Source organism: Perna viridis, chromosome 15 (genome assembly GCF_037379345.1).
Source record: "Perna viridis isolate PV_CMFRI_1.1 ecotype Kerala chromosome 15, ASM3737934v1, whole genome shotgun sequence".
NCBI classification, from domain to species: Eukaryota; Metazoa; Mollusca; class Bivalvia; order Mytilida; family Mytilidae; genus Perna; species Perna viridis.
This window is the reverse complement of record NC_142459.1, coordinates 19,730,157-19,745,851: the sequence shown is the minus strand read 5'-3', so window position 1 is coordinate 19,745,851 and position 15,695 is coordinate 19,730,157. Positions and strand designations below refer to the sequence as shown.

General features: G+C 36.9%; 1 protein-coding gene and 1 long non-coding RNA gene across 2 annotated transcripts; one reads left to right on the top strand and one right to left on the bottom strand.

The window, feature by feature from the left end:
• Positions 1-338: 338 nt before the first annotated feature.
• On the bottom strand, positions 339-4,464 carry LOC148597376 (perlwapin-like protein). The gene is made up of 4 exons (XM_088563855.1): positions 4,305-4,464; positions 2,861-2,969; positions 1,213-1,284; positions 339-506 (listed from the first exon to the last, which is right to left on the bottom strand). Exons 1-4 carry the CDS (start codon positions 4,353-4,355, stop codon positions 358-360), a joined length of 381 nt encoding a protein of 126 aa, XP_088419981.1. The 5' UTR covers positions 4,356-4,464; the 3' UTR covers positions 339-357.
• A 3,307-nt stretch (positions 4,465-7,771) lies between these two features.
• Positions 7,772-15,118, top strand: LOC148597375 (uncharacterized). Its single transcript, XR_015919216.1, has 4 exons — positions 7,772-7,860; positions 7,933-8,003; positions 8,593-8,618; positions 14,817-15,118. It is a non-coding gene; the product is annotated as an uncharacterized LOC148597375 (long non-coding RNA).
• The last annotated feature ends 577 nt before the right edge of the window (positions 15,119-15,695 follow it).

The window sequence follows — 15,695 nt, the reverse complement described above, 5'->3', positions numbered from 1 at the left end:
TTTCCAGTGGCAATCTAAATTCCTGCTCGGGCATTAAACACCAATAATCAATCAATAAATCAAATATTTCATGCCAGTAAACAGCACAATCCAGTTATCACAGAGCTAATACTATATTTCGAAGCCTTAAGGACCACAAAGAAACTAAGACGTACGTTTGACCTGTAGTCATGTTTACATGTACGCGTCAAACACACGACGACGGTCATAGAAATCATCCCGATAACTGAAAGCAAACAGAAATAACGTAGGTTTTATATATATATATATGACTTACGTAATAGAATTATTTAGTTACACCCTGGAATGCTGTTTCTGATTGATAAAGCAAACTGAAATGTTAATAACCTATACTTTTTAATGTCGAACAAAAAGAACAGGAACTGCGAAGTCTCTGACAGCAATACAAAAACCACTTCCACAGCACTTTTCATTGTATTTACATTCCTGGTCATGTTTACACGTTGCAGTTGTTGACATTGGTGTTGGATTGGTAGGACATGTTCCTACAAATATACGTAGCATTGGAAGTATATATATTACGTATTCTTGTGCGAATAGTATTATTGCTAGGGTTTGATTTTACGGATTGTATATTAGGTTAAAGTTAAGATAAATTGAAAAATTTTAAAGGGTACATGTAGTAAAACTGACAGGTTTCTTCCTACAAGATGGGCCATCGTCACATGTTACAACAGACATTTTGCAAACGATTACAGGTAATTTGTTGAGCGTTTCTTTCACATTATACGATACATGAATTAACTACAATTCACTGTTTGGTTATAGTATCCATATAAGAATCCCAAAAGAAAGGGCAAATGTTACATAATAGATGGTAATAACACATTTCCTAACTTCCGAAATGCCTTCTACACTCCTATGAAACAAACACGAATACTTTGATGGCATGGTATGGTTTCGAAAGGGGAATTCAGTTCTTAATAAAAGAAATAAAACGTGCAGTATGATATGCCGTATCATGGGTTATTATGGCAATTTTGAGATAAAATTATGGTGTTAATAATTTGGCAGATGCCAAGTCTCTGATAATCTTAGTAATTACAGTGTAAGCAAACATTTTTGATATATGTCAAAATTAGCACCCCACCGAAGTTACCCACTGTACGGTTGAATAAAATTCAGTATATATTAGGCCCTGCTTTTGTTAAGTTTTCTTTCTTATTTGTCTGCCTAATCATCATTGAATACCTGGATGTTGAAAGTTGTGTGTGGTAGTTGCCAAACATTGGTTTCCGCAACCGAACGGGCAGCAACTATAACCTAGAAAAAGAATTGAAGGGTGTGTATGTGAGGGTATTACAATTCAAAATGTCATAAAGAGAAATCGATACATTACCAATTCATTTAGCTGACTGTTAATCAATTATAACAAAATATAATGTTATGACGTAAATTATTCTCTAGTTACGACACAACGTATAAATGACGAATGCACATACGTAAAGGTACATTCAAATTGTATACTAATTGGAATCATTTCGGAATACCAACATTTTGATATAGATGTATTGATGTGACGTATTACCTTTATCAGTTTACAATAACAATGCATTGCGGTTGTTTGGCCCCATGCGGGCCCGGGAGTCAACAGAATAGGCCCACAACAGCACTAAGCTTGTCATAAATGGGGACTTAATAGTGCACTGAACGTGTTTTGAATGTAAAACAACCTATAGCTATCTGTAGTTCTTTTTCTGAGTAGGCTCCTATCGTTAATATAACTGTTACATATTAATAAAATACCCGACCTTTTACTTTCATTTGTATGTTGCAGTAAATATCTTTTTTTCTTCATAACAATTACTCCCTATTTTTACATTATATTCCTAATTAATCTTGTCTTGAGCGTTTTTGTCACCATGATTATTTAGGAAATATTGGACCTTAAACGACAACAAGCAATCAACCAAAAGGAACAATACTTTATTACTTTATCAGAGACCTTTAAAAACCGGCAAAGTCTATTTACAAGTATAGAGAGAAATGAATAGACCCCAACAAAAGCACCGGCGTATAATATAAATCCCAAACATTAAATACAATCAAAGGTCACCATAAGGTATTCAACAGATGAAAATGCTCTAAAAGCCTTCGATAATTATAAGTCAATGGTATAAGAAAAGGGCAATTCTTCATAAATTACCTGTTGGACCGGGTGTCAAAAGAATAAGCCTCCAGCACCGCTAAGCTTCTCATAAAAGGCGACTAAATAGCACCCTGGCCGGGAGCTAGGGTACTTTGCCCACAGTACAACTTGAGTTTGTTTGTTTGTTGGGGTTGAACGTCCGAGCAGCAATATTTCAGCTACATTCAGACGATGAACATGAAATGGATGATAAAATGAACATGAAATGATGATGAAACGAAAAAATGGATGGGGCACAAATATAATAGGGTCGACAAATTTTGATTGCCACTAGAAAAAGGGAGAAGTCGGTAGGGAAGGGCAATTTAGCCTTATGTGGCGGAGCCCTATGGTTCCTACTCCTATCGAATACCACATAATGGTTCTTTAACGTGTGAGGAACGTGGCGTCTTTGCCAACACGGTGCACCACTATGGTTTGCGGTCAGGTTTTCCGTATAATAGCCTGACAACCCCAGCATGTAATACACCAGGGGTACCCCATTCCACTTGGGGCACATAACCCAGTTGTTCTGTGGGCAAAGCGTCCTAGCCCCAGACCAGGGTTCTGAGCACTATTTAGTCGCCTTCATGACAAGCTTAGCGCTGCTGCAGGTCTATTATTTTGACACCCAGGCCTTCACGGGGCTCAATTCAGAGAGAAGGGTTGATATGAGCAACTAATAATTCACTTTAAAATAATATCACCGACCTGAAGGACATTGTTCCTGACGCAGGCAATTCATTTTTGGGTCAAATAGACATATTCCAAATATACCATCTGTTTTCGGACATCCTCTGTCTTCTCTTATTGTGAATGCCTTGTTATGTGTACAAAATATAGTAAGCATTTACATTTTAATGCTGAAATAATTTTGTTATTCTGAAATGGGGCCCCGTGCAGGTCCGGGTGTTAAAAGAATAGGCCTGCAGCAGCGCTAAGCTTGTCGTAAAAGGCGACTAAATAGTGCTCAGAACACTAACCGGGACTAGGGCGCTCTGCCCACGGAGCAACTGGGATGTGTGCCCCAGGTGGTTGAATGGGGTACCCCTGGCGTGTTACATGTTGGGGTTGTCAGGCTATAATACGGAAAACCTGACCGCAAACCATAGTGGTGCACCGTGTTGGGAAAGATGCCACGTTCCTCGCACGTTAAAAACCTTACCATGGTATTCTCTCGGAGTAGGAACCATAGGGCTCCGCCACAGGAGGCTAAATTGCCCGACCCTACCCACCTCTCCCTATTTCCAGTGGCAATCAAATTTGTCGACCCCCATTGTCCTTGTGTCCCATCCCTTTTTCATGTCATCGTCTGAATATTGCTGAAATACTGCTGCTCGGACGTTAAACCAAAACAAACAAACAAAACAAACTGAAAATGGGTTGTTTTAAACTAAAGCATTATCTTTTCTTTCTGTACATTTGTGAACATTTAAAAAGATACTTTTTAATTACTGATTATATTAGACTGTCTAACGTAAAAAGCTTTGATATACTACGTTACAGTTAGTGAAAATACTTTTAGCAAGATGTATCAAAAGTAAGATTTGCGTAGAATTATGTGGTATTAAGTCTTTTACGATAAACATGTCTCGATTTTACATTTTTACATTAGAAATCAAAACAATCGATTACATACGGAGCGCAAAGGTTCCTACTCCTATCGAATACCTCAGAGGGGTTCTTTAACGTGCGAGGAACGTGGCATCTTTCCCAACACGTCGCACCACTATGGTTTGCGGTCAGGTTTACCGTGTTATGGCCTAACAACCCAAGCATGTAACACGCCAGGGGTACCCCATTCCAGTTGTTCTGTTGACAGAGCGCCTAGCCCCCGGCTAGGTTCCTGAGCACTATTTACTCGCCTTTTACGACAAGCTTAGTGCTGCTGCAGGCCTATTATTCTGACCCCGGACATTCACGGGGCTCAATTACATACACGTGTCAGTTATGTTTGGAGTGTTTAAACTTGGTGTTGACATTTTCTGAATTATACTGTTATAAGTCACATGTTTAACCGCGAATCATGAAAATACTGTTTTTTTTTCCTTTCAATGCAATAATATAAATTGTGGTAACAAAATTAACAAGGTACTAATCTTGACTGTGTTACCCCCTTAGACTTTTATTTAAAATGTAATATTCTCAAACTTACCTGTGTAGAATAAATTACGGCAAACAACACACAAAAAACAAAAGAATACATTGTAAATTTCTTTTGCGCAACTCCTCAATCTGAAATGAAATGACGATCCTTATCTAGGTGTTCTAACGTGGTAAAGTACGCGCAGTATCTATCGTTCTATATACATAAAGGTTACGACATTGTGATAAGAGATCCTGAACTTGAACACAGAATATTATGAATGAATTTGTATTCTTATAACACCTTAATGATAAGGTAACGTCCTATGGCAGATATGTTAAGAACGAGAATAGTCCATCAATCGAACATATCCTTGTTTGAACAAAGCGGAGGTGAAATCCCAATATTATATACCACGAAGGTACTAATGAACTTTATTTTAGGGTTTAGATCTGAACTGTTTTGGTTGGAAGAACCAGATAGAAGCTTTTTTTTACTCGAAGTCCGGACATTGATTGACTATAAGTAAATTTATTTATTTGAAATTGAACATGTTGTCCTACCATCTAAGGAAGACTGTGATATATTTGGAGTTGTGATTTGACTCACATTTAAGAAAAAAGAATTAAATAGTGAAATGTCACAGCATTTAACCTAAATCCAAAACAGTAAATACTAGCTTTCAGAGATCACCCAAAAGTCTTCCAACAAGTGTAACCACACATTTTCAAGTAAGCTCTGATAGGCCCCAACAACAAAAGAAATACAATCCACAGAAAACAATTCGATGACAATGCTTTAAAACTTAAAATCAAACATAAGAACAAAGCTATGGCCAACATTTCCTGACTGCGGAAAGGGCTGCCTCGATTTTTTGTTAGATTCATTTACCTTTAAGCAATCTAATTTCAAAGCTCTATCAAGCTTGAACTATTTGTTCTAAGTGTTCAAGGTTCTTACTTTTGACGATTTTGTGCCCAGTTGGCCCATTCAAAACGCTTGGTTGTGTCTCTGATTAAATAAATATCATCCAGAAAAATGTTGGTAAAATCAACTCGTTTTCAGGATGATTCTTGGCATATTTTATTCGCAAACGCTCCCACACGGCTTTTGTAAACATTATAAACTGGTTCCGTAGAGGATACCCTTATCGGATTCTGGTAATGACTGAATGGTGAACCACACCACACCGGTTTAAAAACGGAAGTTGTTATCTCGGTGGCGATAGGGTTGTTCGTAAAAAAGAACCAGTTGACATTGTTCCTCGTGGGTCAACGATCTTTTCTAAAAGAAAGGTTCAAGGAACGAACATTTAAAATGAAAATTCGAACTTCAAGTGAAGGAGACTGATTTTTTGTCTTGTTTCTCCAAGTTCTTTGATTTGAAATTATAAATTGTGAATATATATTGAAACAAATCAGTAGTTTGCATTTTTATTTCGAACAAATGCAAAAACTGTAAACCATTCTTAGGTCATGCCAAAAATGGGTTAAAAACCTAAATTCCCTGGATATTCCGGGGCTTCGCCCCCTGAGACCAAATATTTAGATTTTTTCATCAAAAGTCACTTTCATCTCTGTTTCTCAAAACACGCCGTCTAATATCTTCACCTGTGTGCCGTGGAGCGTTAAATACACAATAATGGGAATGCCAGCCTGCCCATTGTCATTTAATTATCAAATAACAAAAGATCAATTTCGAAAGTAAAACAATTATCACTAATCCTTTTATCCGCTTGATGAACTGTTTCCAAATATCAATACACAACTTGGCAAATTAAAACACCTTTCTTATAAAGGGTCGGACTTGAAGCCATTGTTATGATGAAATATCTGGTTTGCATACAAGCAGGAAACGGAAAACTTTCAGCTGAGTTAGTTCCAATGCATCGCTGTATAAACTGTTTTAATCAATAAATGGGTTGCAAATTCAGGGAAAGAGTACTCAAGGGAACCCAGCTTCTAGCGGTTATCAATAGAATGTTCTCCAGGGACAAATACCAGGCATGGAATACAGACATACACAACAAAGATCATAAAGTAACTAAAATCATACATACAAAGTAACAAAAGCAAATAAGCAACTCAGACTCCACTAAAAGCTCGGAGCATGGACCAGAGGTACTGGTAGGGTAAGCGTCCTCTGCTTTTCTAGAAACACCTGCCGAATTGCTCATAAAAAGTCACGGGAGGAGACAAAGAAAAATACTATTATTGAACAGATTAATGATGAAAGATGTGCATTTCAGGGTATTTACCCGAATCCTTTTATCTCAATGTGCACGTGGTATTCTGCTTCTACACGTTCTACACGGAAAACTAACTTTTTTGTGGATCTCCCTTACCAAGGAGTGGGTGCGCAGAATACACGGATACGGGCAACACACGGACGAGTACGGTAGTTGTTTTCATATTTATGGTATGCAAGCCATTTTAGCAAGCTTTTCAAAAGGACAAAACCCACCAGCATCCGATAAACTGTTACACAGCGAAATAGCTTGAAATTATTTTCCAAAACTAACCAAGTACTTACCACAGCTGCCATAGTCAAATATTTGAATTTAAAGTCTACTACTGTCCATTGCTGCAAAGGGGCAGTAAATCAATCTGTCGAGTTGGAATGTTACTTCACTTTGTTAAAATTAAAAAAACAAAAACAAAAGCAAAACAAAAAAAAAGTCTAAGTTGAGAATATGAAAAAAGTCCATTGCAAGCCCTTTTTTGTGTTTTTTGTAAAGCATTTTAAACTTGTAAAAAAATTTTTTTCTTGACTACATTGTCGTAGTTTTCTAGTTTATTGTGTAAATAAATGTACTGTATTATATAATTACTACACTTGAACGATTGATTGATTGTTGGGGTTTAACGCCCGAGCAGTAATATTTCAGCTATATTTAGGAGACGAACATGAAATGGATGATAAAATGAACATGAATGATGATGAAATGAAACAAGGGATGGGACACGAGGATAATAGGGTCGACAAATTTTGATAGCCACTAGAAAAAGGGGGTCGGATAGGGTTCGGCAATTTAGCTTCCTGTGGCGGAGCACAAAGGTTCCTACTCCTATCGAATACCACAGCAGTGTTCTTTCTCAACACGGTGCACCACTATGTTTTGCGGTCAGGTTTACCGTATTATAGCCTGACAACGCCAGCATGTAACACGCCAGGGGTACCCCATTCCACCACCTGGGACACACATCTCAGTTGCTCTGTATGCAGAGCGCCTATCCCCGGCTAGTTTCCTGAGCACTATTTAGTCGTCTTTTGCGACAAGCTTAGCGCTGCTGCTGGTCTTTTGACCTGCACGGGGCGTCAAAAGAAAGAAAATACATCTTTTGTTTCTTATCGTGACTTTCCATATTTGTGAAAAAAAACTTATTGAACACTTCTGCCGCCTGTCTATTGAAAGCACATGTTGCACATTAGTTTATTCAAAATGTCACTTACCTCCCTTATAATTTCAATATTTTTTGAAATTTTATAGATCTTCAACAGTACACGACATATATTGCAATCATAACATTTGGAAAATGTCCTGTACTGTTGAAGGTATACTTGTAGTTATAACTTATAGTACTACACAATTTAGTTTGGAATTACTCTTACATAATTCTGATAGGTATCATCACATATTCCATTTAAACTTAAAACAAATTCCAAAATAAAACTTCTTTCCTTTGTAACTACACAGGACAACAAGAAGGTCAGGACAGACTTTTGTCTCTGTGGAGGTGGAGGCCCATCAAGGCCCTGATTTTAATGGTATGTAAATTGCTAAAGGTTAAAATATCAAGACGAATAGACACCGTTTCATTGTCCAACAAAGGGTAATCAAGGGAACAAAGATTCTAGCAGAAATGAAAAGAATGTAATCCATGGACAAACAGACACACATAACTAAGGACATAAAATGACCAGAAGAACACATACTAAGAAAGATAAGTACAACGTGATTGGCACATCTTAACACTGAACAGGCATTTATAGCACATGTTTGATATTCAATGTCAGCAATCGTCAGTTGAACAATGTAAATCGCTTATGGATTAAAATAATGTATGTACTGATGATATCGTTCCAGATCATTCCAAAATCTATATAAGTAAATATGTAGCAATATTATGCTGGAACGCTAAGAGAAAACATCATGCCATTACATTTTGAAAGACTAGTATGGAGAATTCTTACATCACTTGTTTTAAACTCCAGTTTTCTTTCTTAATTATAAAGTTTTTAGTTTGCAAAGACACCACCATCAACTTAGTTACAACATTAAAACCTGCTTGGGTGATGACTCAAGGTTGAGGTGATTCATAGGATATAGAATAATATGTGATAAATATATTTTTAGATTTTGGGACCTTATTCTCACTATTGGTAAGTAATCAGTATTCATGTATATTGACAGTTCTGGAAAATTGTACGTAGAGTAAGTCTTTTAAAAAAAAAGGTTTCATATTTAAAAGGAATTCTGTACACATCATCATCTTCACTTTGTGAAAAATTTAACAAAAGCATGATATGTCTGTTTTTATACTACCTGCGTCAAATGTTAGCAAAGACTACGGTGTTACTTTTCTGGCACTGGTCTTGTCCATGGTAAGATTTTCATGTTTAATAGCCCTGTGCAGACCCGGGTGTCACAGGAATAGGCCTGCAGCAGCGCTAAGTTTGTCGTAAAAGGCGATTAAATAGTGCGTAGAACCTTAGCCGGGGCTGGAGCGCTGGGTTTCTCAGCTAGGTTTCTGAGCACTATTTAGTCACTTTTTACGACAAGCTTAGCGCTGCTGTAGGCCTATTCTTTTTACACACGGACCTGCACAAGGCGCATATGGGATGTGTGCCCAAGGTGGTGGAATGGGGTAAACCTGGCGTGTTACATGCTGGGGTTGTCAGGCTATAATATGGAAAACCTGACCGCAATTCATAGTGGTGCACCATGTTAGGAAAGATGTCACATTCCTCGCACTTTAAAAAGAACCCTGCTGTGGTAATCGACAAGATTAGCTCCGCCACAGGAGGCTAAATTGCCCCATTTTACCCCTCTCTCTGTTACTGAGGCAAACACAATTCGTCCACCATATTGTTCTTGTGTCTCATCCCATTTTTCATTTCATTATTTCAGCACCGTGTTGGTAAATATGCCACGTTCCTCGCACATTAAAAACCATACTGTGATATTCTCCCGGAGTAGCAACCATAGGGCTCCGCCACAGGAGGCATTACCCACCTCTCCCTGTTTCCAGTGACAATCAAAATTTATAGACCCATTACCCTTGTGTCCCATTCTCGCACGTTAAAGAACCATTATGTGGTATTCGATAGGAGTAGGAACCTTTGGGCTCCGCCACATAAGGCTAAATTGCCCTACCCTACCGACTTCTCCCTATTTTCCCTATTATGGATGCTCGGGCGTTAAACCCCAATAATCAAATAATCAATCAATCAATCATTTCATTATTTCATGTTCATCGCCTGGATGCTGCTGATATATTGCTAATTGGATGTTGAATACCAATCAATCAATAAATCAATAACATAAAAACGCTTACAATTGGAAATAAATGGAAATGTGTATATCCTTATCTGTCCAGAGTTTTTTTTATGATATTTTATTCTAATCACCATGGTTAAACATTCCAATTTTTAGACAAGAGACAGGAGTGATTTGGCTTACATATCATGGTATCAATCTGGAGTTCGGAGGCATCACATTCTGAAGTTTTCAATATTTATCAAATTTATTCTTTTTTCCTTTTTTTTTCTTTTTATTATTATTTCTTAAATCTACCTTTTTTATGTAAATAACATTTGATTGTAGTGTCTCGTTCAATGATGAGATTTATTATCAATTTTAGACGAGTTGCAACGAAGTTTAACTAGGCTATTTGTTTGGTGATGGCGGGCTGGCGTCAATATCGGTTTTCGGACGACAACCGGAAAAGTTAACATCCGATTCAAACAAATTTTGGAATATTGTTACATACATGATAAGTGAGATCTTTATTTGATATAAGAAAATTTCCAAGTACAAAATTACAGCGACAGATAAAAAAATCATAAAATTGTTAACACCTGATTCAAACTAAAGTTGAGAATTTCATTACATATTAAGTAAATGCAAACCCTGTCGTTAGCGCACCAACATTGATGCACGCTTCGAAACAAAATTTTACTACTTTCTTGGCTCTTGAAAATAATGAGTGGCCGTTCATGTCAAAATTGTAATTGTCTATCTAGATATTTCTAAAAGGTATCTAGATACTCCTCACAACTATCTACATACTTCTAATAAGTATCCAGATACTTCGCTTAACTACCTAGATGCTTCATTCAAGTAACTAGATGCTTCATTCAAGTAACTAGATGCTTCTTACACGTATCTAGATACACAAAAACTCCTCACGAGGATCTAAATACTTCGCAAAACCATCTATATGCTTCTCACATCTATCTAGATACTTCTCACAAGCATCTAGGTACTTCTCACAAGTATTTAGATGCTTCTCAAAAGCATTTAGATGCTTTTCACAACTATCTAGATCTTCTTTGCACGACCATCTAAATACTTCATACAACTATCTAGATACTGCTAAAAATTGGAACACATGTTGGAATACAATATTGTCTCTGCCAATAGAATTCACTATTTCATTGCCTCTTGGTTAGCACGAGACTTCCAGCTGGCGGGTTTTTATGAACTAGACGAAGCGTTTCTCTCCCCCATCTTTTTCCATCCGCGCCTGACATCAATGTCAAATCTACAAAGATTTCAAGATTGAATGAGGAGGAGCCTCAGCAGAATCAGGCGAGAAGAAGAACCAGAAGACGTTGCTAGTGGGGGCAATTTTATGTCAGGGTAAGAACTCATATCTCCGATAACCACCCTTTGGGATGTATCGCCAGAGACATAAATATATCGCAACGTACACGCCATTGATTAAAATATATATTCCCCGTTGCTTTAAATTGATACTGTAGTATCCTTTAACTGTAATGTTCTTGACATTATCACATTGTTTCCCTGACATCTAAAGGTTCTTCGGGGTTTCTTATTTGGTGACAAATCTTAGAATCATTCCTAGCACACTGAGAAGTGTGCATTCGTATATATTATATCAGAAAATGTAAAAAAAAAATAGCTCCAAGGACGACGATTGGTATTGGCGAGGTTAACATGTTAATAAATATTTGATAAGGAGTAGGCATCAGCTAGCACTATGAGCTTCCCCATACCTTCTGAGTATACAAAAAAATGTTCTAGAATCGTAGGTGTAGTCAAGGACTTTAAAACTCCTCAGACACAAAATGTGGGGGTCAGATGATAATATATTTTTTTCAAAACACGATATTTCTATTTACAGATGTTGTATATTTCAGCACCTAGCAAAATCATGGATTTATACATATGTTACAGAGCAAATTGGCCGCAGCGCTAGGCTTGTCGTAAAAGGCAAGTAAATAGTGCTCAGAAACCTAGCCGGTGATAGGCACTCTGCTCACAAAGCAACTTGGATGTGTGCCCCTGGTGGTGAAATGGGGTACCCCTGGCATGTTACATGCTGGGGTTTCAGGCTAAAATACGGAAAACCTGACCGCAAACCATAGTGGTGCACTGTGTCCTCGCACGTTAAAGACCCCTGCTGTGGTATTCGGTAGGAGTAGGAATCTTTGGGCTCCGCCACAGGAGGCTAAATTGACCGACCTTACCCATCCCCCCTTTTTCTAGTGGCAGTCAAAATCAAAACTGGGAGCATGGACCAGGTGCACCGGTAGGGTAAGCATCCTCTGCTTTTATACTCATACTTTACTAATTTTTTTTTTTTCATAAAACAATCTTTTATGGTCTTCAATGTTATCACTTACCATTTAATGATAATAATTGACCACACTTTTAAAGAGTTTAAAAAAGGAATTAAATGTCAGGTCACAGGGATGAACCAATTTGGGATAAGTTAAATGGCTTACTACTTTTTTGTAAAAGATAAATAGACAATTATTTTATCATTATATAACACCAACACATATTCATTTTTTTTTTGTTTTGTTATTTAAACATATAACCGTATAGCGGGAAATTTTTTCAAGGTTCTAATTTTCGCTATATTCGCGAGGTTCAGGGAAACGCGAAAATAAAAATCGCAAAATTTGAGTCTTGATATTTCACAATTACTCCCATAGACCGAATCCTTTATCTACCCCCCCCCCCCGGCATCTGGTCTCATTTTCAAGCACACAAAAATTAAAGATCGCGGAAAATTAATACCCCCTATATCAAGCATATCGTGAAATTTGCCAGCCGCGAAAATTACTCGCTATATGGTATAACGTTTTAATGAATGTACACTCATTAATTTAAGTCAGGACGATCCGGAATCCCCTAGGGCAAATGTGATATCTAACTGTCCCAGTAAAAATTGGAATTCTGATTTGTACTAGTTTAAACCATTGCAAATCAGAATTCAAATTTTTACTAGGACAAATTGGAATTCAGATTAACCTTGTAGTAAAAATTAGTAAAAAATGGGTTTTGTTTTTTGTCAAGAAGGATCCAACCAGTCACACCCCCTCCTCCACTTCCTCACACTTTCAAAATGTACAATGACTTAGTAGCATTTGGTATACTTTACAATTTTAAGCCCTTAAGAAATCTCCAGGAGCATTCTTTTTTTATTGTAGCGGGTCAGATAAATATTACAGTTCATTATAGGTTAATAATGTTTTACACGTACTGTATCATATTATGCAAACAAAATTCAGACGCAACTGGCAGCTGTTAATTCCAAAGAGGACATTATTGCCTTTCCTGTCATAGAAAAGCTACATTGTATGCTTTGATTTGGATAGTATAATCAGTGTTAATTGTTTTCTTGACAACAGGGACAGCAGATCACCAGAAATACACATGCTTACATCAATGCTTGCTATTAATGTATTAATAAATATTAATCAAATTGTGCATCGCCAAAATATTACAGGAAGTCAGGAAGAAATCACATTCACTAATTTAATAATAGGATGGTACTCAACCAATCACTCTGCAAATAATGTTTCATGTTATCAGGTATTAAAATATATTATTCTTATTGTAGTTGATCAGTTGTATGATGTTTTACTTTTTCCAACAGATTTGCTAGTTTCAGAACCCAGCATGACAGCAGAGCTGGATTGACTCCTGCTGATGGGGCTTATAGAAGAACAAACTCAGTATATTCCTTCAGTATAGCCTGTTTGGGGGATCCTGGGTGCAAAAAACTCAGTCCAATAATGTTAAGAAGATTAAACAAATGTGGTTTAGGTAAAGTTAATTCCCCATGTTAGAGTAATTGCCATCTTTTTGAGGTTTTTGTTCTGCTGTTTTTGATGTGATTACTTTCTTGAATCTTTTCCTCAGAAACAGTTTTACATAATTCTATAAAAGTTGGTATGATTGTTTTTAGGGTATCATGCACAAAATGACTGCTGGAAATTAGGTCCCAGCAATATCATGGCCCCTGTTACTTAAATAATGAAAATAGGGGACAAACCACTTTTTTTGCAAATAAATTAAGAACCGTTGAATGAAGCAAAGTTAATATATGAGAGTAAAATTGTTACATTCAGAAGACGGACCTATGATAATTTTTTTTAAATGATTCTTCTCCCGATGTAGGAGTTATGACCCCTGAAAAGGATTTTTTGTCATTTATCACATGTGTAACTTTGAACATCTTTATCTCAGCAATTATGCAAACATACACAATGAAAGTTGGTAATGTTTTTATGATTTCCTGCACAAACTGATCATTTAAAATGTATCATTGGTAACAAAAAACATGGTGGTCTTTACCAAAAATAAAAGGTAAGGGTCAAAATACTGTTGTTTCCTTAACTATAGAAGAATAATGAAGATAAACGCAACTCTTAAGATAACCATGATACTATGAGTTGTCTGACAGTATTAACATTCTTTTTATGACCATTTACACCAGTTGATTGTATTTTTTTTTTTTTTTGGTTTCTGTAGGATTGTTTGCTTGTTTGTTTGTTGGGGTTTAACGCCCGAGCAGTGATATTTCAGCTATATTCAGGCGATGAACATGAAGTGGATGATAAAATGAACATGAAATGATGATGAAATGAAAAATGGGATGGGACACAAAGATAATGGGGTCGAGAAATTTTGATTGCCACTGGAAATAGGGAGAGGTGGGTAATGCCGGGCAATTTAGCCTCCTGTGGCAAAATCCTATGGTTCTTACTCCGGGAGAATGCCACAGTAGGGTTCTTTAATGTGCGAGGAATGTGGCATCTTTCCCAACACGGTGCACCACCATAGTTTGCGGTCAGGTTTCCCGTATTATAGCCTGACAACCCCAGCATGTAACACGCCAGGGGTACCAATTCCATCACCTGGGGCACACATCCCAGTCGCTCTGTAGGCAGAGCGCCCTAGCCCCTGGCTAGGTTCCTGAGCACTATTTAGTCGCCTTTTACAACAAGCTTTGCGCTGCTGCAGGCCTATTCTTTTAACACCCGGACCTGCACGGGGCAAAATGATATCGTATTTATGACACTCTTAATTGTTTTGTTCAGACTGGACAGTCAAATCGATCTGGGACACAACCTGTTCAGCGAAGGATGACGGCTGAAACAATTAACTCCAATGTAAGTTAAGTGTGTTCTGCATCTAATGCAGAATGTCAATGTGAATGGTTAATGCATTTTGTGTACCTAGGCCATAATTTGAAATAATTCAGGTAGCCTCAACTTAACTTAAGTCATTTGGACATAAGTAAGTACCTATGATATTTTTTCACTATAAAGTTCATATCTAGTTTTGAAATGCAAGAGAAAAAGATAAATACCAATATAACTGAAGATTTTTATGATTAAAATGTGTAAGAAATGTCAGGAAAAAAAGATATCTATTGCACAGTATTAATTAACCAAAATTATTGGGTTTTTTATCTACTGTACTTAAAAGGCAGCAGAAGTAAGAACACCAACTCATGAGAAACAAGGTAGAGGAGTCAGCACCTCAAGACGATCTAGTGTGAATAATAAATATATTTTTTCTGCTGCAATGTCCACATTATTCTTACAGGTAAAAACATAAATTAAGCTACTAAAAGTCCAAACATTTTTTTTTATTTTTGAATCTGCTCAAATGTCCTGTGCAAGACTGTTTGAGTGATATCACCTTTTATTATGTTTATAACCAAAATACTATAAATGTATGAAATAAATAGTCAGTAAAAGAAAACATTTAACATTAAGTCTTTATGCAGAAGTTTTAATGACCTTCTCAATTTGTTTTAGATCAGACAGTCAAATGGCCAAGGTTCTGTGCAGCAAAGAAGAAGGATGCTGTAGTACAGTCAACAGATAACTCTAGTATATGTTGTGTGCTTCAAATTAATTGATACTTATTGAATCGTTTGGTTTTTCAACAATTATTATAAAGGAGTGACA

Excerpts from the sequence above, each read along its gene's own strand:
- LOC148597376 (XM_088563855.1), bottom strand. The coding sequence starts at position 4,355 with ATGTATTCTTTTGTTTTTTGTGTGTTGTTTGCCGTAATTTATTCTACA. Across the intron at positions 2,970-4,304 it reads CCGTAATTTATTCTACACAG|GCATTCACAATAAGAGAAGA; the intron begins GTAAGTTTGAGA and ends ACACATAACAAG. Across the intron at positions 507-1,212 it reads ACACAACTTTCAACATCCAG|GAACATGTCCTACCAATCCA; the intron begins GTATTCAATGAT and ends GTATATTTGTAG.